At 39.5% G+C, this 25182-nt stretch overlaps 1 protein-coding gene across 2 annotated transcripts; it reads right to left on the bottom strand.

The window, feature by feature from the left end:
• Positions 1–1560: 1560 nt before the first annotated feature.
• Positions 1561–24138, bottom strand: ADAM28 (ADAM metallopeptidase domain 28). Of its 2 annotated transcripts, XM_030035005.2 has the most exons (24): positions 23973–24138; positions 21115–21215; positions 20408–20484; positions 18472–18550; positions 16628–16704; positions 15374–15569; positions 14884–14946; positions 14393–14464; positions 13663–13832; positions 12824–12908; positions 11451–11581; positions 10443–10620; positions 9820–9909; positions 9189–9384; positions 8437–8539; positions 7706–7862; positions 6982–7062; positions 6289–6367; positions 5280–5370; positions 4803–4902; positions 4457–4522; positions 4053–4130; positions 2977–3039; positions 1561–2873 (listed from the first exon to the last, which is right to left on the bottom strand). In XM_030035005.2, exons 1-24 carry the CDS (start codon positions 24019–24021, stop codon positions 2841–2843), a joined length of 2415 nt encoding a protein of 804 aa, XP_029890865.1. In that variant the 5' UTR covers positions 24022–24138; the 3' UTR covers positions 1561–2840. The 2 variants fall into 2 exon arrangements, 1 of the variants encoding a protein (XP_029890865.1); XR_005933808.1 differs by lacking the exons at positions 1561–2873; positions 5280–5370 and having other exon boundaries at positions 2982–3039.
• Positions 24139–25182: the final 1044 nt, after the last annotated feature.

Below are 25182 nucleotides of genomic sequence, written 5' to 3'. Positions count from 1 at the left end.
AACAGTAGATGTCACGTTTGCATAACGGAACAATAGATTGTACATACAGACGAGCCCTTTTGTGCCTGACTGGAACAATAGAACGTGTGCTCCATCGCAGGGGATACTATCGTGTCCTATGGATGCTGAGGCCATGAAAAGCTGTAAATCATAAACTGCTATGGGTGTGTGCTCTTATATATTTTTCTTGGGTTGCTACTGCAAGTCACTGCTGAAGATGGATGCTTGGTCTCAGTATAGCACTCGTACTCTGCTTGGGTGCTGGGGTGCAGGCTTTGCTTACTGAAAGTGTTCATATATTAAGGAGGTTTGAGCCCATACAGGTCAGACATAGAGTACTGGTTTTCTGCAGGAGAAAGTAAGCCCAAGCTCCATGGTTTGGGAGTTGAATCTGAGAAAGGTAATTAAGAAAAAGCGAGTCTCTTTAGCTTGCTTCAAATCTCCATATCCTCGGAAAATTCTTGATGCTCACAAAGTGGAAAATGTTGCAGACTATGAAGAAACAGATTTTAAGGTGGCAGAAAAATGGTGATGTAGTATCTTGTCAACCCTCACTATAGATTTAATTCAGCTTTACTGGCTAACTTTGGCAATGCCTGTGAATGATCTTTTTGGTCCAAGTTGGGAGTTCTAGGGATTTGGCAATGTTATAAATGATCCCACTTTACACTGTTGTCATGTGTTTTCATGCAAATGATGATCTTTAAAAAACAAAACAACTACTTCCAATTTAGAATACTTCTAATACAAAAATCTTCATAAATACATTCATTAGAGTTCATAAAAAATAAGTTCTGAATCTTTACACCATAGTCAAATGCAGATAGATTAAAATCCATTTCTTACTCAAATAAAGAAGCAATTATCCAAAGCAGAAGAAAGCTAGGCTCTTCCAATAAAATCTATCCTAAAACAAAAAAACCCACCTCAGTCCTCACTGGAGACTGTAATTTCATCACATCTGTGTTTTGCAGAGCATACAGTACTTGGTTGGCAACCTCAAAGCAAACCTGGCCCTAAAGAAGGAATTGGGGTTTTTATATGCATTTCTGTAACAGAGACGATGGATCTGCAGTGTGCAGCTGCAGTAAGAGTCACTGTAAATAACAAGGCTCTGCATTTGAAAAGTAAATGTACAGTTAGGTGTTCAGTATCCGAACAAGATTACGTGGATCAGGATTTCAGCAGGTGTGAGGTGGTTAGCAAACTTGAGTAGAAGGGTTCAGGCCCTCTGAGGATTGGGCTTTTTTAAAAGTCCTAATGGGCCCTGGTCAGAACCAAGTACAGGTGAATGTTAGTATGCACAATGCTGGCCTGAGGCCCCAGGTCTTCTTTTGGTAGTTTGGCAGGCATGTGGTCTTCTCTAGCAAAGCCACTATGCCTAAGGGCTGGAAACTGCCTTCCTGAGCCACAGTGTAATCGATTTGGATCTGTGTTCTGGTTTTGATCCTTATCCAAACCCAAATCCAGTTCAAACTGGAATCTCTATAAAATCTCAAGTACTTTGGGTCCAGGGCAATTTTGTGTGTGTGTGTGTCTCTTTTTTCTGGCCCCCCCCCCCCCCGCCCCCGGTAAAATTTTTGTTCCTTGAAAAACACTTCTGTATGCTTTAACTTAAAAATATTGATGCCAACCACATGAATAATATCAGTGCCAATGGTAACAATAGCATCAGTGCCAGCACCCTCACAGTATTATTAACGTCAATGCCAACAGTATCATGCAGATCTATGCCAGCAGGCCAATAGTGTCAACAATGCTGATGCCAACAGGCCAGAACGAATGAAGAACCCCTCAGTAATAAACCAGTGTGCAAAGCCTCATGCTGCGATGCTGTCCCACAATAACAAGCCCTTGGGCCCAGCCTCGTTCTCATTAGCAACTTTACAATAACACACCCTGGTGCAAGAGCAATTAAACAAAAACATGAAGGTGTGTATATCCTGGAAGGGAGAAATACTCAGATATTTCTGGAGCTGAGGGGCAAATGAAATAAATGATTAAGGACTTTGTTGACACTGCTTTTCTGAATTTTTCTGTCCAAGTGCAATGGTGGCAGCTGGAGCTCTTTTGAAACTGGCGCAGCCTAAGCTCTGGGAGCACTTGGAAGCAGCAAGTGGTTTGACTCCTGTGTGCTTTGCTTTTGAGCGTATCTCCAGTTCTGCCTATTCAACAGAGGAATCTTGTTTAACAGGTAATCTAAGGATTAATGAGAGAATCCGATCCAAAAGGATCTTTCCAGAATCAATGCATTTCCAGTGTGTAATCTTATTATTCCAAGGCTAGTTCAGGTCTTGAGGACACAAACTTTTCTCCGAAGGGCAGGAAGGACTTTTCTCTTTCCAGAACGTGCAACTTGCACATGAAGGAGAAGGTCTGGTCTGTTGCTGAAGAGAGAGCTGGCAAAGATCCAGAAATGTAGCAAAAAGTTTACAATTTACAAACATAGGGTAGCCATACTTTCCCTGATCTTCTCAGGTCTGTACCCAGAAAAGCAGTGTAGATGCAGGGCATCCCAGTGCAGCCACATCTTGCGGTGGTGGCCTAGGAGTTGGGATGTGTTAAGCAGCTTTTATAACTTACTCCTAGTCTACAACTCAGTGCAAGTAGCGATTCTACTTCGTTTCCTTTTGGACAGTAGCTTGATGTCATCCCCAAAGAGTTCCTCACTGTTTGAAAACCAAACTTTTCCTTTCAAAGCAGCTGTCAGTCAGTTGTTCTTTTTTTAAAGAGAACAGGAAGACTATCTTTGTTGCCTTTGCCAAAAGTGGAGGAATTGAGGGACAAACAAATTGTCCCTGAAAATTTCAGGTATCTTGATCAGCCCTACTGCAGAACCTTCATACTCTGGGATTAATTGGAGGTTTTAAAGCCTACATGAAAAAAGAAAGAGTTAAACAAATCACAGTGTGCCTGGTGCAGTTTCAACAAATCACGTCCCAAAAGAATTGCTATTCACATTTGAACTCCGGTTACCTTTGGTGGAGGTGGAGGTTTGCCTTTGGGAACTGGGAGATGAGGAGGTTTTCTTTCTGGTGCCTATAACAAAAATGTAGTTTAAATGTCATTAGGCTTTCCTGTCTGAGGAGCCGCAGAACCTCTGCAGACCTCAGCTGCTGCTACTGTTATCTCATGTATTTACTCCAGCATTTTCCTAGTGGAAAAGCTAGGGGTGAGTTAGATTAATCTGTCCACACACAAGAAGGCACAATAATACAAATACACAAGGGGTATAGTTCTCTGTTTCAGAAGACCACTGAGCTATTCTCGGTGTTTAAATTCATCTGTATCAAGTATCAATGCTCAAATAGACTGCTTGGGAAGCTAAAGCTGATCACATGCTCAGGGTGCATGTTGAGGAAAGCATCTTTAAAGACAGTGGGATTTAAATGTATTTTTATAATCAAGCTGATATGTGGGGTTTTTTTCAGTCCCGATGCATCATTCTTTATGCAGGCAATACCATGCAATTATGTTGCTAGTTTGAAGATGGTTTTTACACCTTTATATCGGGTGGGCAGGGGCTCAAATGCTGAGATGGTAAATATTTGAGGGAGGCATTTTCGTTTAAGTAGGATGCTTTGGGTTTATTAATGGCAAATATTCGTATGCTTCTGGTCTCCAAATTTTTTTTAAGAATTCAAAAAATATGTATATGCACATTGATGGAGATCCCCTCACAGCTGGCATCTTTAGAGACTACCACATGTCCACAATACAGGGACCATTGCAGACATCTGTAGTAGCAAAGATGCTCATCATTTGCATTGTGTTTACACCTGAAATCCCTGTTGGTTTGGACTCCATGTACTATTGCTAATGAGATGTGTTTGTGATGGCATACAGGACTCCTTGGCACAGATTAAGAGTATCTTGTGCAGTTTAGGATTACATGGCAAAAAAGGTGACTCCTACCCTAAAGAATATGTGGTTTGAATGTCTGTGATTTTATTTCTTTTTAATCATAGTCAGAAACTGAAAATACTAATTGGCTTCTGATAGTCATTTGCAACTCAGATGAAAGATGGGAAACGTTGCAGGGTTACACTTACAAAAATCTCTTCTGTGTGGGAAGAGGTTGGTTTCGTAGAAGGAATAGGAGGTGGGGGACCTTTTGGTCTTACGATAGGCTGTAAAAGAAAAGAATATAAAAGGCAGTGACCCTATACACATACTGCGTATGTATGCATCTGCATGTTCCCATGGGAACATGTAGGCTTGTGTTCTATATAAAAAGTGCATTAATAGGGGTAAAAGCGTGCATTCATTTCAGAAGCGTGGATGCTTTATGCTGTCTGGCCCTGAGAAAATGTGCAGGGCCTTACCCGCAGTGCAGTGATTACCCCAGCCTTTGGGATCAGATTGTCATTGCTGGTCTCTGCCATGGCATGAACTGGTATGTGCTGTCTTTCCCAAAGCCAGTGTGAAAGCAAAGAAATTCTCTAGAAGTACTTACGCTCTGGAGCTGTGGTTTGTTCTCCTGCAGTGGAGGTACAGGAAGGAGAAGTTTCTTATCATTCATCTGAAAACATGGAACAGTTAAAGTGGATGGAGCCCTTATCTTGTGCATTATCTTTGCATGCCCCTTTACTGCGGACAGATTACTCAGGGACTTAGTGCCATGTGCTTTTCCGACTCCGTCCCCATGCTGGGATTCACAGCACTGTCCTGTCAGCCCAAGACAAGCATTTTGAAACCCTCGTGGAAGTGTAGCGCACTTTGGCTGATGAGTTTGGATGTTTCAACCCTTCGGTTACAGTCCCAGGGAGACTATAGCTGACCCAGCGCCTCCCTGCTCTTACCTTCTGGTCAGGTACCGCCAGGACAGGGTGTTCTCTGTGTCTTTGTTCTTGATCCACAAAGACTTGGTTTGTGGCTCCAGGTCCCCTTCTGGTCTGGCAGCTATGCAAATATTACATATAACTGTAAATCTTACCCTGACTGAAGTAAAAAAAAACTTGAAGTTGAATGCCCCTCTTACTCCTATTGGTGTATTATATAGCCATGTCCATCCTTTCTTTCTTTCTTTTTTCTGCTTGTTTTAATTATTTAGGATTAATCTTGAGAGCTACAGTTTCAAGTCCTTGGTCCTCTCCCAACTATGGGATTTCTGAAACAGTTCAACAAAGGTCATGGACCAACTTCCTTGGCTTTCTAGTGTCTAATTCCCTCCACCCCCTTTGAAAACCCCAGCTTAAAACCTATCCAGAAGTTGCTTGGCTTTAGGGTTTTGGTCCCATCGTCGTCCCCCCCCCCCTCAATGGGGGTAATTATTTTACCTTTTCTTGAATACTCGGAAGCGGATAAGTAACACCGCTGCAGTTGCTGTGACAGCGAGGACAACCAGCACGCCAGCAACAATAGCAAAGCCTGTCAGGGAGAGAGAACGCAAGTTGCTATTCCTTTAAAGATCCACTATTACTAAGCAGTTTCTCATCAAGACCACTGGCAAAGTAATTTTTTTCAGAAGGTCTGGACCCTATTTGTCCTCACTATTCCTCAAACTTAAGGCTTCTTCTCCTGCCACAAATGGTGATGGAAAGGAATATATTCCTGCCATTTTTGAAGGCTGTAGTTATTGCCTGAGCTGTCCTTGGGCTAAACAAACCTAGCTCTTTCAATCCATCCTCAAAGATTATTTCATTGTCATTCCTCTCCCCTTTCTCAAAGGGTGTTACCCAAAACTGGGTGCAGGCCTTTGGCTTTGTATGCAAGTAAGGCTTCACAATTTTCCTTCAACAAAGCTATTCTAAAGCCTCAACCAAGCCACAATGTTGAGAGCTGACAGTGCTCTAGTGAGTGTGGAGAGAGGACAAAAATATTTAATAACAAAGGCTTAATTCCCCCCAACATGTGGAAATCTGTACACAAAGTGTTTTCCCTCAGAGGTGGATCAGTTAAAGGCCAGCTCCATGCAGATGATAAAGTAATAAAACTTTCCCACCTCCCTCACAGCAAAACCTCTGGGAGCTTCCCTCCACTCAAATTTGACAGTGAGCTAATATGGTGTGCTTGTTATCTCTGGATGGAGAAAGGAAAAGCCTGCTACTCTAAATAATCTCCTGAGTGTATAACTTCTGTCAGGTTAGAAAGAAAAATAGCTTGCTCTAGTCATTCATACAAGCTGCCGTGACTTAAAGATGTGCAGAAATCGGAGACCTAGCTATGCGACATTTGCAAAGAAACAGTCTGGCACCCAGTGCAAGTTAGGGCTGTTTCACTGGAATTAAAGCAGGTCATTTCAGCCAGCGGAATACAGTACCCAATGTGTGGCCATACAGCACTTACTGGTAACTGCCGACGAGCTGTCACAGGTTGGTGGTGCCCATCCTTCTTCACACTGGCATTGCAAATTGTGGTCGCACACCTAGGGAAGCACAAAGCCAGGAATATCTTCAGGTGGGAAATACGAGTGAAGCTGTGATGCCATAAAGTTTCAGCAGCTCTGGATCAAGGTCCTGGGCAGCTTACTGAAGCTAGGTCTGGAAACCCCCTCTCATTTTAGTTGGACCAAAGTTTAGCACAGAGAGTAGCAGTTTTGTACAGTAAAGGACAGGCCTGATTGTCTGCTATTGTGTGCCTTTTGCAGGTGTTTCTGCAGTGAAAGCTTCAGTACAGGGCACAAAGCAGGAGTGTTAGTCTTTACATCTGTAGGTCTCTGAATGTTCAAATAAGATGAGCACAATTATCTTCCCAAAACGGAAGATGACCTGGAAGAGAATAGCCATGATACTGTGGCTCAGAGGCAGGGCCAGACAGAGAATCTGTGTGCATCTCCTGTGATCTCCTTAGCAAAAATGTTGATGCTATATCAGGTTAGATTTGCTTTCATAAAAATATAGGAAGCTTCTGACTCCACAATTTTTGCAAATTCCTATCCCAGTGACTTAAATACTGTCATCAATAAGGTCTGTAGCTGATATGCATAATTTTCTTGGGTTTTTTTTTTTAAGTTATTAGCATCAAGTGCTCGTATCTTACAGCATGTCCAGTACACTTGGCAGAGCAGTTGGTAGATCTAAAGACATCTTCAGCATAGACACATTCTCCATTGCTGCACACCTGAAATGTACAGGGCAAATGTTAACAAAGTCATTTATAGCTTTCAGAACATGCAGAGCTTGCACATTATTGTGTAAAGTGATGAAGAGTAAAAGGAGGCATAGAAACAGGTCTGCAAATCTCTTAAACCTACCTTTGGAGTTTTGATATGTGGATATAATTTTTCATTTGATCTTTGGGTATTTTATAGCAAAGGGGAGTCAGCAAGATGTACAGACATCACTGCTTTCCACTCCTTTTCAGTCCTTCAGCCTTCCCCCCATCCCCCCAAGTAGAAATGTATAGCAAAGAAATTGGAAATAGCACTCAATGATGCCTAGCACATCCATTATGGAAATAACTAAAAATAGTAATATACGTGTGATCTTTTAACCCTTCATACAAAGGTATGTTTCTGTTGCTACATATATTTGTGTCAGTAAAAAATAATAAGATAGCAGTCAAGCATAAGGAAATCAGAATGATAGCAGTTCCTGTTTGCTACTTATTTATGATAGATGTAAGGCAGAAGGTATGGCAAATCAGATCAGCAGATGTTTAGTGTCCACTTCAGTATTCCCTGTTTAAAATTTTTCTTGTCTGGTAAAAGAGCTAACGATATAAGCAAGACTGAAAGAGAGGAAAAAAGCTATTCTCTACTAACCATTCCATTCCCGCACTTTGTTCCATCGAGAACCATCCCTGCGTCTGCTTCTCCATTTCTAGGAAAACTTGCTTTGCAGGACTCAAAAGTCACTAGGCTCATATCCCGAGGCATCTCCGTCCCCCCGCTACAGAACAACTTTCCGCACATTTTGTCTCTGGAAGGAGAACAAGAGCTGCTAGAACAACGGCATCGCACAGCAAAACTATCTGAGCTGGCCTCTCCTCTAGCTTGAATTTGTTGGGTACAGGAACTCCAAAGAAAAAGTTACGTAGAGGAATTTTGGTTTGGGGTGTTCTCAGGTTGGTTTGTGAGTAGAAGGTGGCATGTTCTTAATTCCTCTTGAGTTTATCAGGGAGCCCACAGTAATTTGCAGAAATGAGTATTTAACTGACCTGTCATAAGCTTCTGAGGTTCACTTGAGGTTCAAGTTCCCTATTCAAAAATCCTTTCCCTCTACTTACCTGCACATGCATGCACACACACGCAGTCATCCTCACAAGTAGGCTTGCACATATATATGTACACACTTGCTCTTTCTCAGACTGATCTCATGATTTGGAAACTAGTTTTCTGAGAACTGGCTTTACCACAATATTCAAACTGAACAAGTAGGGACACATGGACATATGTGCCATCTAAAATAGTGTTCTCTCTGCTTCTGTCACTTAATTTGAATAGGAATGGTCTCTCTTCCCAAATCCCAGCAAATTCTGTAACACAGTGCTTACTTTTTTTTACACGGGACGTGACTACCTTTTTCTTTTCTGCAGTATCCATAATATACCCCTTTCTCGTTCATCCGGTAACAGGAAGCTGCAGCATCAGTAGCCTCTGTGAAAGAGGGAAATGCAATGGGATTAGTTCAGGTTTCTGCCTGTGAGAATTAATAGTATTCAGTTTCCTTTACCTGTTTAGGAAATGGCCTTTCCTAGTGAAGTTACCCATGGGCCTAAATGACTCTCTCTGCACTTCATGCATTAATTCTGCAATGTTATTGTGTACACACAGCAGAACATATCCTGTGTGTTCTCTCTCTATCCAGTACGAACCAATAGACTTTGCCTGAGAAAAGGGACATATTCAGGACTGGAGATGGTTTAGGACTGGGAAGAGGGTAAGCTGCCACACTCCTTCAGAAACATAAGGGCATGCTAAATTTGGACATGAACTTGAAATACAGACATTTCCTCTTCCTGTCAAGCAAAGAATATTCACCCAGCTTCCCTCCAAATTTACCTTCAAAGCATTGTGCAGAAGAGGAATATGCTTACCACTTCCCATTTCTCTAGAAATACATTGCATTATATGCTCTGAGCTTCAGGTCACATGATTATAATCTCATTATACTCATTTATGTAGATATTCTGTTCCTGATTTACAAAACTTCTTTGATGATTTGCTAGCAGACAAAGCCTACCTCTCTCTCTCGCTCTCCTTTGACCTAGGAAACCCCATTTTTTCAATGCCAGCTTGTACTCACGTGGTCCAAAAGCAGCTTTGCACTGGTTTTCTCGGGTGGGACAGTTTCCCATGTAGCAATAGCCTTCACCGTAGTTGCAGGGGTATCCGTTCACACGGAATCGATCCGCTGGGCAATTTGCAGAAAAACCGGTGCACATCTCAGCCAGGTCACAGTCATGCTTAACTGCTCGGCAGATAGCACCTGGTTTTTTATACTGAAGTGGGGGAAAAGCAATGCCACATTTAACACAGTGCTCCTCCATGCCGTTTAAAAACCACACTGAACTAGAGGGCTAAAATTAGGGGAGACAAATCTCATCCTCACTGTACAAGTTGCATGAGGAGCAAGATCCGTATCTAATTTAAAGTTGGTTTTGTCACTTGGTAAGATTTTTGCCTGGTTGTGCTTCAGCTGTTCTTTCCAGGAGAAAATGGGTGGTAAAATGCTCCAGGACATTGAAAGACTGAGTTAGTTGATAATTGTGGTATAGTTTGGGATGGACAAAGTGCGCTTGTCATTACAGTGCTATGTCATTAATTAAATTAAAAAGAGGATTGGTTCTTTTGAAAGGTGTATTACTGCTTTCTCACAGGGGGAAAAAAATATACCCTGGAAAATACGAGAAGCTAGAGATAAAAAGGAGTCTTACTTGGCAGTTTTCACAACACTCTCCATGTGCACATGTGGAACCTGCTGTCAGTTTGCACGTCTCGGGGTTGCAGCAGTGATTTGTGCACTCCTGTGACAGAATCAGTAATCAGAGCTCTGGTACACTGCCTCAGGGTTTGGTCCCCTCTATACTGCATTCTCAACAAACCATCCTGTACTTGGTTATCAAGGGAGGGAAGGATATCTTGGACCTGCACTTTGCTTTTCTGAAAACCGTTTTCACTAAAAGCCATGCCAGCTATTGTGAGTGAGCACATAAAGAATATAAAGTGTATTTGATTATGAAAATGCTAATAGAAGTTGTGCAGGGAACTTGCTTATTTCTGCTGAGACGGTTTTGTATGTATGGCTTTTCCTCGTTCTCAGTTCCTCTGTCAATACCGCATGACAAAGTATGCAGTCATCTTTTCCACCATGTAGCATGCACTTTATAGAGGTCCCTGCACTGCAGATCAGCCATTTGGTGACCACAGTTTGTACAGAAATATTTCAGCTAGCTTTGAACTGGCTACCTCAGAAACTAACAGAAACCAGCTACTGTACACCCTGAATAAAACTCATTGCCTCTTCCAAGTATTATTTTATTCCCGGTTATGCATATACCTCAGGAGTACCACAGTCGCATTCCTCTCCTCTTTCCAGAAAGCCATTTCCACAGGATGGAGGTGCTATGATGCTGCTTATATCTGGGATGTTAGTTAAGCATTTTGGCATGTCACTCAACATGTATTTCTCAAAACTTTGGAGGCTGCAGGAGCTGAATTTCTTGGGGATGATAGAGCTATATTGAGAAAGCAGGAGGATTTACGTTAGGGTTACTGTAGGCAAGGAGAAGCAATATCCTTTACAAAAGAAATTAAACAAGTGACCATCCCCCAAATTATTGGGTGCAACCATTTTTCCAAATACATATATTAAAAAATACAATGGCTATCTCCTACTTATAGCAGAAAAAAAAAAAAAAGTGGAAACAAATGAATCAGAAGTAGTTAGTGTACTAAATGTAAAAATTGCACATAATAAATCCTGCATCCCAAAGATTTAAGCCTGGTCTATACAGTTTGTGCCTGGATGCTTCAGGCATTAGGAGTTTTCCACTGGGCCTTCCAGCAGAGGCTCAGGGTGTTGAACTAGAATGAAAACTGAACTACATTCCTATCTAATGGGTACTTATTAAAGGCGCAAGCACTCTGTGTGGTTTTCACAGGAGACATCTCCAAGGTAGAGAACAAAAATATACTTTAGGTAAATCTTGGGGAAGCTCTGTCATCTGAGATACTGTAGTAGTTTTATGCTGTCATCATTGTAAGAAAGAAATTATTTATGGTTTAATGTGAAGGCTCCCACCATACATGCAAAGCTGATGTTAGCCAAAAGTGACTAAGGTTTTTGGTTGGTTGGTTGTTTTTTGGGGGGGAGAGGTTATCCATCTGGGAATATTTTACAAGGGCCTGGAATTTCTTCATTTTTCCCTTCTTTTTGTATAATTTGAATGGAATAATCTCAGAGAAAAAAAAAAATTACTACTCCATTTTGGAAACTGGTTTATCCAAAGCCCATGCTTAATTGCCCCATGCATTAATGCCCTTGCCTTTTTATCCAAACTCCTACCTGACAGTATCTGTCATGATACAAACTTGATCATTACACGTGCAGGCTTTGGTGTCATGACTCATGCCAAGGTTGTGTCCCATCTCATGTGCCATGGTAGCTGCAACTGCAATTTCATTTCTGTTGTGATCCTGTAGAGATAAGAACAGGCTGTTATATCTGTGAGTATTTTAGAACAAGTAGGAACATCATAGAAGCCATGTGGCTAAGAAATAGGACAACTTTTCTTCAAGTGAAATTATCCTCACTGCTACATAAGGATTGATATGTTGTTCAATCCATGCATGCATCTATTCCGCAGTTTATGCTGGATTATATTATAATAGCAATGAGATGATACCACTAACAAACACGAATAAATTGGTATAATTCGTTTTTAAATAAACATGAGGAAGTTAGGCTGCCAAGTAACAACTGAGTGTTAAGGGGAACTGAACATCTGAAACTCTTTATCCTTTCTCTGGATAGCTGTCTCTGTGCTTAGGGTAATTATGTGGGTGCGATATAATTATTACTCATTACACCAAGGTAACTATTGTGGACAGTGTTGTGCATCCACAGAAAGGAAAGGCAGATGCTGCGCTCCATCTTTGCTCTTAGCTTGGTGTTTCGTGCTGCGTGGCGGGAGGGAGGAAAGGAAAAGTCCTGCTCTTTTGAGTGAAATCCAGATGTATAAACATCAGGTGGTAGTGGAAATGCGTAAAGCACGAAGCAGTGTACTGGTCATACTCTTCCAGCATGGTATTGCAAATCATGCTGCTACAAAATGCATCGCTGCACCTTGAAAAGCATTCTGGTTTTAAGATCATCCTAGGATTTCCTTATGGTGTGGGAAAGCTGGAATTTCATGTGGGTTATTCCTCTTAGCAACAAGCCCAGCCTCTGAAGCTGGGTGCAGCAGTTGAGTTCCCAGTGTTGTTGGTAAAGTTTTGGATCTATGTTCCTGTTTAGGCTGAAGTTTAAGTACAGTAGTTTAGGCAGCTGTAATTAAGTGGCTAAACTGATGATATACATTAAGACAGTCAGAACCAATTCCCTGTTCAAAACAGGGAACCTTAAGGTAGAGGCACAAAATCACTTCTTTCTCTCCTCTGACTCTATTGGAGCCTGGTACTCCAAATACAGGTGTCTGAGTTTGATGTTGGCATTTAGATAATGCAGATGCCATGCTTTGTGTGTGCTGTCTTTACCCTCTGCACTTTATTTAAAATAAAATCTCTGACTGTGAATTTCTATAGTCTAATAAAATAATGATATGAATCAGACAGAGAACTGAAAATGTTGCACACCCAATAATTTTCATAAACGTTCTTTGCTGGTTCGGTAAAAAACATAGAAAAACCTTTAACAAATAAAATAAAAATAAATCAGACCTGAATAATACCTGCAGAATATATATCACTGCATATGGATTTTAGAAAGGCTAATCCAATCGTTGTCCCCTCAAAGTCATAGCCTCTGTAAGGAAGAAGAAGGGCAGAGTCAAATGCAATGACGTGACCAGGAAGCACATCTGAAGGTGTCTGCTTCCTTAACCAGGCTGAAGGCTTTAAGCATATACTCATTTCCAGCTCTGTTTTGCATCCCTGATTTAATACAATATTTGAGGACATGGTTAAGATCACGGCATATCAGAAAACAATTGAATACGCTTTTCATTTTAAATTTTTACTTAAATTACATTGCAGTTCATCAGACTTAAAGCATCTGTATGAGTGTAAAGAGCTTGATGAAGTGCTCTAAATGTAGCAAAGTGCTTGGATGAATCAGGGCCATTGAACGTGAGCCAGAATAGCAAAGCGAGTGGTGGTTTAGTTTGGCAACGTGCATTTCCCAGCTGTTAAGCTTTATGTTATGGCTCCTTAGGTTGTTAGACTATGCTGCAGTCTTCAGGACACTCAACTGTTCTGGGACCAGAGCAGGGAAAAGGAGAGACTGAGATGTAGCGGAAGTTTACGTTGCCTGTTTTTGCAGGGGTTCAGGTAGAAAGATTAGATACTGTGTCCTAGCAGGGAATTGTATTCCATGAAGAAAATAAAAGCAAGAAAAGAGAGCCTGCATTTTTGTCCTGGAATTAGTACAACCTGGTACTGGAAAGCATGAAATCCAGTTCAGTATAGACAGCGTCTCTGACTGGTTGGTGACCAATTTTAAAAGAACGAATTCCTTGAACCTATTTGGAAATGCAAATAGGAAACAGAATGATACACACGTGATTAGCTGAGCATTGTCGTTTCTTTTCCTCTTTAATAAATCTGATAGACGCCACTTTGAGAAACTGTCCAGAGTGAATCCTGCAGCACGACTCAGGAGGCATTTATCACCATCTGTCCAGATTTCTAGGCCAGTTAAAGCCACGTAGGTATTTATGGCCTTATAAACCTGCAGCAGAGAAACAGCATTGCTGCAAAAATGTAGCACATTATGAAGACTTCTGAAACAAACACTTGTCCTGGTAATTGGTTCACTTCTGTCACTTGCAACATAGTCCACTCCAGACCTGATCTAAGCTTTTCTGCACTTTGAAGTTGCAACAAAAAAACATGAAACAAAACATGAAATCTTATTTTTCCCCCCACATTTAAACCAACTATAAAAATGGTTTTAAAATACTTGAAAATTCCAGCAGTATTTTTGAAGAAATTTGACTTGCAAAAGAAATGAAGAATTGAGAATCGGTTCATTCTTTTCAAAGGATTTCAATCATTGACTTTAACAAGTGTTGAGAAAATACAGTATAGGTCTTCCTTTCTAGAAATCTCATATCTGAAGGCAAAGAACAGGATAATATGGACAGATGTGTTAAATTTGTTTCATAAATTACAATGAAGTTCAGTTTTCATTCTTTCCTACATGTAATAATGAAAATTCATGATGTTTGCAAAAGAAAAAAATTATAAATGACTTCTATTTCAATTTCACTTTGTTGTATTTGCTCTTACCGTGTTGATATAATTGACTATTCCAAATACCCTTTGCCTTACAGTTTGAACATCTTCGTCATACTTCTTATACTAAAAAAGTAAATAACAATATATTAGGAAAAGGAGAGGAAAATAGTGATTTATCAGAACATATCCCACAGAAGATTGCATTGCAAACCACACCATGCCTGGTCTACATATTATTATCTTTTTGATGTACTGTTTTATCAGGCAATGTGTTTAAGGATCAAGCCCTTTCAAAATATATATCTATGTGTATGGTGCAGAAGAGGACAGGCACTGTATGGTGTTTTCTGAGTTCTTGTCATCTCCAGGTAGGATTTTCAAAATCAGTTGACATTAGGAAATCCTATTCCTAGCCAAAGTCAGTGGTAAAACATAGTATAGCACTGTAATTGTAGTAGGAGCCCAGGGACATGAGCAGTACCTGCTTCGGAAAGCTTACCTCTAGCTGGTCAAATGAGAAAAAAAATCGTTTCAGTACTCACCAAAGTATTATCTGCAACTATGTAAAGTTCCAGATACTTTTTTGCTTTCAGGTATGCTTTCATCTAAAGAAAAGATACATTTAAATGACTTGTAAGGCCTGTTTCAGTCTCAACATTTGCAATTTCAAACCCATGTGTTAGTTATGAGGGTATTTCTTTACCCAAGTCATTTAGAATGGGGACTGCCTTGTTTTAAAATGATGAAAGGTAGGCTAGATATTAAGAAGTATTTAGATGTTTAAAGATGCACATGGGCACCTATTAGTACATGCAGGATGACTTAACTCAGGTGGTGACTGAAATCTCAGATCTGTGAGATTTCGCACTGGATCTTTAAGATCTGATTATTATTCTTCACTGTTTACAATTGCTTCTTTTCTGGAGGTGCCACCAGCCAAAGTGGGACTTGCGCTACTCACAGAGTTCTCCTATGGCTGCAGTTTCTTTTCTGACATGTACTTACTGGACTGTTGGTTAACTACGTACTTACTTCTGGATTATTGCTGGATTTGAAGATGTCATTGATGGGGTCATTTGAATCTGCTTCCCAGGTGTTATTGATTAGACCACACGTTTTTATGGACTTTTGTTCGAGTTTCTCGTACTTATAGACCGCATGTTCATCTCTGTCTGAAGTTCCCAAGGGTTCAATGAGGTACTTCTGGCCACGGGTCTCAAAATATCCGCTAAGAAAATTAGTTAGACTGTGATCTTTTGAATCCGCAGGACTGAGTCAAGATAGCACCATTATCTCTAAGAGCATTTAGCCTAAACGTACAGACCGTTGCACACACTGATGCAATGGAATAGTTTAGCAGCATGCAGGCAGAGAGTACAACAATGTAAAAGCAGAAATCAAAGCTGCTGAGTCAATTGGAAGATTTGGCTAGTAAGTGAAGTCTCTGAGTAGGATACTGTCAGTCAAAAAGAAACTGGTTTAGGAATTAATTAGATTTAAATTCGGGGATTTCGTGCTAGCAGAGGTGATTGAAAAGTGAATTTCAGTTCAGTGGGGAATTCAAAGATCTGTTTTCATCTTGAGATGAAAATCTGAAATATTGGAAGGAATTAAGAGTTTTGAATCATTTTGAGCAGCAAATGTCAAAATAAGTGTTCTGTGTTAACATGTAAACTTGACAAGATATGCAAGAAGTGTTCACAGAAAAAGTCTTGAGTTTTGGCCAAATTCCACTAACCATTGAGAAAATGTTCTGCTGCAGCTTCTCGGACTCAACAGTCATCTCCTGCCTTTTTATGTTAAACCACTGTGTCTTCAGTGATTAGAAATCAGCAGATTCTTTTAACTGAGCTTTTCATACAACAGCTTGAACTTCCTGACCCTGTAACTGCTGTAGCACTGAAAATAATGTAGCCTTCTCTTGGAAGTGTCAGTGGAGCTTCCTACATCTTAGAAGCATCAGCCTTAACTGTTTGCTGTAAGCACCACCAAATGCTATGATTTATGACCAGATCTAATATGGAATTAGTCATATAAATGTATTGATATAGATGTTTCTTTAGCTTCCAATTTATAAACTCTGAAACTGAAGTAGAAAGGTAACTTTTTTCTCCCCTTTTTTTTTTGGGGGGGGGGGGGGTTAAACTGGTTTCCCTGTAAGAGTGGATGAATAAAAGATAACACCACTTAATTACATCCTGATTCTTTTTATATTGGAAAATTTATCCTCATAGAGTATGCGTATTCTGCCATTGGTACACTTTAGGAATGAAACCTCCATCTTACCTTAGACCTTTGCAAGCACTGATGCTTGCTATGGAATGAACATCATTCTGAATGTAACCTTCATAATAACAGTGATCCTGTTTGGAAAGAAAGAATACATTGTCAAATTGGGCCATGTCTCATTGACTTCACTGAATTGGCCTAGATCCAGCGATTTCAGAAGAGAAACTAGACCAGCTACAATAAACTGCACTGTCTGAGGAAATCTCCTGTTAGAGGAGATTCTTAAAATGGAAAAAGCTGGTGACCACTTCCATGTTTGCTACAGTACCATTACTGTTATCCTTCAAGACAGAGTGACCCAGATTGTGACAAATCCAATCATGGTGGGCTCTGGTCAATACACAACAGTACATGCAAACAAGAATATGCATACTCACTGCTCAAAATTAAGCATATACTGATGTGCTCTGCTGAATTAAGGTCCATACGAAATGATTTTATTGTGGCCAAATTTCAAGGAAACACCCTTTAATAGTAACCCAACAATTAAATGCATTAACTTCAATGAGATTAAAATGCATGTATTATATTAAAACATATGATGAGGGGAGAAATTTTCATGTCTTAGTTGACTTAAGGATCTAAGGTCTAATGAACACTTCTGTCTTCAAAGAGACTTCAAAGTCACTGAGGTATTGTGAAAAATTTTACCCATAGCATTTTCCTTAATAGATTTCTTAAGAGAGACCTATAACACAGTATTCAAACCCGCATGCATTGTGCCTTTTGTTTTCTCATAGATGTTTCGTTTCACTTTACCATTTATTTGTCTTCCTTCCATCACAATGTGCCAACTTTCTTACAGTGAAAAAGACATCAGCAAAGTGAAAATTACTAGAGAAAGAAGTGGAGAATTACTCTCCATCTCTTGAGGATACAAGAAAAACAACAATGATCTCAATCATAATAAAGTATCTACAACATAGGAATTTCTTATTCAGCAAGCTGCACAGGTAGGCCTGTTTGAGATTGTCTTTGACCAGGTGTAGGTGCTATTTGCTTTTCACAGGATCCATTCAGGGACTAAAAGTAATTGGAGCAATCAGAAATGGCATCTTTTTCCACCAAAAAAACAACCCAGAATTCTTTATGCACATTTATTTCACTCAAGATCCTCCTGTTCCTGCTGATCGCTCCATGACAAGAAATATTAGGCTTTGTTTTCCAAATTACATGTGTTAAAACACATAGCATGACGTTGGACAAAAAGCTTCAAGTGAGAGCTTTGTTGAAGGTAAGACCTGTGAGTGCACAGTTAATTAAAAACTAACTTCTACAGTGACTTCCTCTCTGTCTGGATCTGAATAACTGACTCGTCATGGCTCAGAAGAAGCCACCTGGGGTAACGTGCAGTGCATTTGCTGTGAGCGTGGGTGGTAATGTGAGCCAGTGAGGAAATGTGTCTTTATCAGATTCTGTGATCTCACTGAGATTAGGGTGTAAAAGCAAGTCATGGAGTTGTGCAGAATGAGCAAAGTCAGGAGGGCAAAATCAGAAGGTAGAAAGCAGTGGAATGGCCCTGGCTCCACTCCCTTTCCTGACAAAAGAGGAATTTGGCTGAGAAAATGTGTTCGTTAGTCACTAAGGTAAAAAGTGGTTGTTTTTTTGAGAGACAAACTGCGTGTCTCATTCTCAGAAAGTGTAAATCAGTGTAGCTCTGCCAAAGTCAGGAGTCATATCTTCCCTGTCCCTTCAGAGGCATCCTAACAGTGCTCAGAACCTTGATTTAAAATCTTTTCTTTCTGTCTGATATGTGCTGTTATTTCATGGACCCATGAATCTCATACAGACCTCCTCAAGACTGCAAGTGTGAGTGAGGGAAGGAAACCTATTTTTATTACCTTGATCTGAGGACTTGTTGTTATTTGTCGACCGTCATCAGAATAAACTGTTTCAGTATAGTCTCTGGCTAATAGATGCCTGCAAAGAGTCAAGTGCAATTATTATTCAATATAAATTGTAGCTGTCTAGAAATGAGGCAATTACATAACATGCAAAGTATGTAAGGAATTCAAATGATTACTCAGGTTATTATTAGTATCGAAAAACTAGGGAAGCAAAGCTGCTGGGTGGGGAGTTCTGCCTGTTCATAATCCTTACTCAAACAAAGGGACACTTCTAAAATAAGAAAGCAATTAAAGTCTACTTATTTCATTGGTATAAACTAATCTCCTAGTAGATCTGAAAGTAAATGTATAATTACATATGCAGTATTGATCCTTTTTTGGCCTCCCAATTTGTGTAGACATTTCTACCACTCCACAGTGCATGTGAAATGGTGCTGTTCTGTTCTCTTCCCAGTTCACCCCCACTGATTATAAATAGCAAAGATCTAGGTCAGTGGAAAAGCTGCCTCATTTGTTCCACATGTGCCAGTGCATACATGTATGTGTACATGTACACACGCTCAGAGATTCTGTATGGAGATCACACTAACATATCTTTTTCCGATTTTTTTGCTCACAGCTTTTTTATAACTTTGCTAGCGCAGGTTCTCATATTTGTAATCATTCTACCTGAACTTGATTTTTCTTTTCTGTCTAAATAGAATGCTACTTTTGTACACATACATGTTCCTGAACCTTCAAAGGAGAACATCGTGACTATGGAATAAATTACTGTATTTCTGCCACCACTGGGAAAGGTGTCTTTGGGTTTCTTGTTAGCATACATATTTGTGATTTGCTATGGAAGGCCAGATCCTGCAAGGCTCTGTGCACTCAGGCTCCTAAGCAGCAGAGCAGTAGGCAGGTGCTTAACTTTAAGCCAGGGCTGTAGTCTTACTAAAACTAGCAGCAAAGCAAGTCTACATTCACTTCTGTTTGGGCAACTACCTCAAACTGCCACAATCCCATTTCTTTTTAAAGAGTGGGATTTAGTACAATATAATTTCCCTTCCCCTCCTTCCAAATATTTAGATTAGATTAAAACAGGGGCAAACAGTTAATTAGAGTCTATTTAACATGAACTGATTATAGTACTATTGTATTTACACAGCCATTTGAAAAGTACCTATTAAAGCAGACTTGTTTGATCCCTTGTTAAATATTGTGGTGGAGCCAGCAAGCAGAAAATCACAACTGTGCTTTGTTTTGTGTTGCTCTGTACGGTTCTGGACTTTTCTTTGTATGCTTTGTTCTGTAACAAAGCCCGCTGCTTCTCTGTACCCTCTGCATGTCCTGTTTAAATGCTGTTAATCTCTTCAGCCAAGGAGGCGGCCTCTCCTTGCTTTCAGTTTCCATAAAGCATTTTGTCAATGCCAGTGTATATTAGACCGCTCAAAGTCCAACAGCAGTAGAGTTAAGGTAGGGAGTGCTGGAAGCTGAATTATTAAGGATTATTGCATTTCTTACTAATATTTTCCATTTTTTGAAAAGCATACAGAGCCAACACAGCCCCATTTCATGGATATTTCTCTTGTTGTTCTCTGTAGTTTCTACCAGCGTGGAGTAAATAAATACAACGCAGAGACTATCCATGGACACAGAAGACTTGTGAAATAATATGAAAACATTAAACATTCAGTGTATTTAGCCTTTTAGGAAATAAAAGGGAGAACAGAGTTAGCAGTCATATGCCTGCATAGTTATTTCACATTACCAAAACAGTGACATGACGCTTTCTCTCTCCTCTTCTCTCATTGGAGCTGAAAGGTTGTATTTACCAAAATACCTCTGTCTTAGAAGAACCTAAATCCTGTTTCTTAATATCCTGAATGCCCTACAGAGCCACTTATAGTGAGGAATAACGCTCAAGATAAAATTGAACCGAACCTACTTGTTTTTTTGTAGGTGCAGTATGACTTCCTCTCCATTGGCTTTGAATCCATACTCCATTGTGTCATCGTATTTTGTCTGTAAACAGATTTAAGTGTTAGAATATGGACTGTTACAAGTTCTGGCCTCACTATGAGCTGCCTGTTACTGAGTTGCCAGCTGCATTCTTTTCCTCCTCTTTCCACCAGAAATAAGTATTCTGGCAGTTATAGAATAAGCAAGAGGTCACTCTGTTTCGTATTTTTTAATTAGAGGAACAAATTTAACTTTGCAAATGTATTTCTACAATCATAAACACATACCTGCATATTCGGGAAGGAGCTCAAGCGAATGCTTAAATTCAAACATTTTCATAACTCTCTTGCAGTATGTAAGAACACGTTTAGTTTTAAGCATTTGATTTAATTTACTTCAAATTAAAATGTCCATAGATTATTCAAAATCTGAGTAGTATCAAACCCTACAGCTTGCAGAGATACAAGTACAGAAGACCCACTGATGGCATACAGGTACTTCACAGCATACTGAGCACACCTCACAGCCCATCTTTACTGGACATGGGGTTGCTCTTCCAGGTTTTCTCTTTCATGTCATTTTGCAAGATCAAGTATCTGGCTCCACATTCTCTTACCCTTGAAAACCAAGGCTGCTCTGACTCCAGAAAACCTTCCGCATATCCCAGCAAAAAAAAAAAAAGTTTTCTAATACCTCTTTATTTCTTTCTGTATCTCTTTTATGGACTGTGTGCAATTTCCGTGGATAAACTATTTCATATTGCTCAACTCCAGGTAATTTCTTGCTTGTGCTCCCTAGGGAGAAACAGACGTATGTTTATGAAAACACAGTATTAACTTATTAAACACCATATTTTGTGTCTGTCAGGACTGATTCTTTTGGGCTGTATAGTGATTCATCTGTTGCACCGCTCATTTCTCCTGTATTCTCTGCACTGGCTCTGACATGAGCTCATCTGGTCTGCTAAGCAGTCACCTTCATTATGTGACCTAACATGAGGTTTGTTACAGTCTGGATTTCAGATGAGTTAACATACCTGGCTATTTCCAGGTGTCAAAATATTTTATGCAATTTGCTTTGGATTTCTTCCCCAGCACCAATCAGCAGTTTTGAGTACCAACATGCTAGACGAGCTATGCAAGGTGCAACCTTTGCCTTCATGTTTTGCAGGTAACATGAAATAAGTTACACGGTTGTGTGAAATTAGTGATCTCCAAACCTTATCACATGGTGACATACAAGTTAAGACTGCCTCTAGGTAAGCAAGTAAACTCATACAGTTCACTACAAGTCTGGACCAAGCCTAGATTTCTCATTTAGAAAGCTTTTCAGCTGGTCTTTTTATGTAAATATTTGTGACAGTTCTTTAATAGATACACTCTTACCTATTGAGTCAGATTGAGGGTGGTTACATGTGACAGCAAAAGGACTGGAGAAGGCATTTGAACAAGGCTAGGTAAAATAATAGGAGATAAGCGGTAAAGTAGGAAAATCTTGAAGGTGGTAAGGAATCCTGATGATTCCTTAACTCACATAACCCTTTTTACTGGTCTTAATCGTAAGGTGGGTTGTGTGTCTGCAGTGGCTATGAAGAACTTGTTGAGGAAAAACAGTGATGATGAAAAGCTTTTCTTTTTGTTTTCTGCTTCTGAGCCTGAGTGAATCTTGACAAAAGTTAATTTGTGGCATGACTTGCAGGGGTGGTCAGCACATGTTGCATCATTTGAAGTTAATAATAGCAGCTGGTGTACAGTATTTGAGAAAGCAGGGACGTGCAAGGGATGTGTTAGTTTCCAACAAGGCAACAGCAGGTTTTATATGCCTCCTAAGCTCTTTAATCTCCTACAAAAGGTCATTTCACCTGAATGGGCAAATTCTTGAGGGCTCAGCACTAAGCACAAGAGCCTGTATTTGAAAAAAAAAAAAAAAAAAAACCAACAAAGGGAGAGTGCAACTCCCATTTTAATTGTCTGCCTCAAGGCCAGATTTTTACAGGAGTGGGGCATCCAATTACTGTAATTTTCCGTATCTGGAACAACAGAGCACATCCTCATGCAAATTGTTCCCGTAAAATAAACAGATTAAGTCTTCATAACTGGTTTATTCGATTAAACACTTTCCAAAAATAATTGCAGAATAAACTTGGATGTATCTTGACAGAGCTGAGTGCTGTAGAGAAAGGTATGATAGTATAATGGTAGTAAGTCCTAAGAAGTTATCTACATCAGTTGGGTCTTTACGCAGGACACAGTAACTATCCATGCCCATGCTGTTAGCAAATACCAAGTGCAAGTTTGTTGCTGTAATTTACAGTGATATTTTAAGCAACTAATGTTTACATTTAAAAAGTCTTTTGCCTTGCAAACGTAGTCTTTCCAGGAGCTTAAATTCATTCTTACGTAATAATCACAGTAATATTTTAGGCCTCTCGGAACAGAGTTCTGTGCTCCAATTTTATCTATCCACTCCCTGTTGCAGACTTTTTACAAGGCTAACTGTAGCCCAGGTGATTCAAGTTTAGGCTAGATTTGAGTGGAGACTCAGAACTAAACTTGTCCTTTTCCTGCAGTGTGATACAGATGTTTCGAGGAAAATGGGTTAGTTTTGTTCTGGAACAAATCGTTTCTTAGAGGTAGTTTTTTAATCAACTCAGTATATTGTCTTTGTCTTGCCTCAGGCATTGTCTTCAGTCAGTAGCTTTAAGGAAGAAAGAAATTCCTTTGGCCTCGTGCAACAGCTAGAAAAAGTGCTAATAAGGAACAAATAATTATGTACTTTTCCAAGAGCCCAAACCAGGAAGAAAAAACTATAGCGAGGATTTCATTGACAGTGAAGGTTTGGTTTTGTCGAGAAACAAAATATATAACACCTTAAGCATTAGTACTGTACACATTTTCAGATATTCTGTACTACTAATGAAATCATGAAGATACCTGTCTGAATACAAATTACATGTCTAATTATGTATATAAAACCTGTGCATGCTTGTGCATGCCAAGCTCTGAAAAAAATCTCTTCCCTGTTGACATGAACTGAAAGAAACAGTGCACATGGGAAAAAACCTGTGGTCTGTTAAGGTTAAGTCATATGAATACTCATAACCCAAAGCATCACACAGATAATAAGGGTGCTAACTATTTTAATTCAGGTGATGTCATTAACTGAATTCAAATAAAAGTCTCTTCTTTTATAGCCAAAATGGTGTCAGTTTAATAAGTTGTCCCAATTGGATAAATTGTCTGCTTATTTGCAGGGGAACTACTTTCTTAATTGGCTCACAAAACTAACCAGTTCTGCATCCTTAGGCAATCTATGGCCGGTTTTCACACAAGTAAATAATTCTCTAACTAGAGAATTTTAGATAATCACTTTGAACAGAAAGAGAAAAAAGAAAACATCCCTAACGTCAGCAATACCATTTTTTTTCAATGGCTTTAATTCAGTGTTCTTCAGTATTATCTACATGTTAATAATTAAAAATTCATAAAATTGCTGTATAAAGTTTCAGCAACCACTGATAAAGGATTTACAAAAAAAAAAAAAGGTCATACCTTGGAGAAAATGTAGCAAAACAACAGAAACAAGAAGTATGTTAGTCATCTCAGTTGCGCTTGTCTAGCAGTGGTCTCCGTGGTCTGGGAAAGTTGGGTTCCCAGGCTGTCTGCTTTGAGCAGTCCTCTCGGGCAGTGAATGAGAGGGAGTGAGTTGCTCAGCTTTATCCTTGTTCCTATATGAGGAAGTGTTTACTAAAGGTGTTGCACAATTTTCAAGTCACAGTGTTACAGCAAGCGGAAGTTCCTGCTGGTTAGTTAATGCCACATGAATTGTGATATATTGATTTCTTCTTTGAAATAAGTTCCCTAAAACTGTTCATCAGAAAAAGTAAAAATAAATAAAGAGGGAGATTGGAGTGGTTCTTACATTGTCTTTTTATAGTCTGGCTGGTAAAAAGCTACAATAGAACAGTGGATACCACGGGTGGCTCAAGGAATGGGAAAGTTTTCAAGAGGTAAAGGGTAAAACAGGTACGCAGGGCTGATGTTAAAGATGTGTTTCAGTTCTTGCTGATTACCATTTAATCTTTACGGAAGGGAAGGGCTTAGAGCACCAGTAAAGGTAAATCTAATTCTGTATCGATGAATCGTATCTACAGTATAAACACTGAGTAGGTCCTTTCTGCCCCTTCCATCTATATTAGTAATGTTTGCTTGAGGTTCACATGAGAATGTCTAAACAAAAGGGGATGCAGACAAGTGAGTAATCAAGGTGATATCTGTCAAATAATATTCTAAAAATCTATGCTAGAAACTTATCGCATTGACTTAGTTGTAATAAAATAGTACCATGTGCTTCTTAGGGATACAGCTATTGATATAGAGCTGCTTTGTAGAAGTTTAACTTTTCATATGTTAGAATAGGTATTACAGAGTACATAGAACTAGAATGGATCGTGCTGTATATGAATATAAATTTATATTGGTATACACATTACACAGTAATTAATATATTAATTATTACATTCATTTATAAATAAATATATCTATATAAATCTACAGGAGAATTTTTACTGCCATAACTAACAGAAGTTCACACTTCTAATGTTAAGTGTTATTGGATAACTATTTCTGTCTCTGGTATGTGTTGAAAAGTTCCGATTTTTTGAGCATTGAAATCTGAAATTGTAAATTCAAACTTTTCCCTAAGATTTTACTAAATCTCCGGACATTCTGGGTCAGATTGGGAGCTACCAACAAATGGGCT

The sequence above is a fragment of the Aquila chrysaetos genome, chromosome 13 (assembly GCF_900496995.4).
Source record: "Aquila chrysaetos chrysaetos chromosome 13, bAquChr1.4, whole genome shotgun sequence".
NCBI lineage: Eukaryota > Metazoa > Chordata > Aves > Accipitriformes > Accipitridae > Aquila > Aquila chrysaetos.
This window is presented reverse-complemented; position numbering and strand designations above follow the sequence as displayed.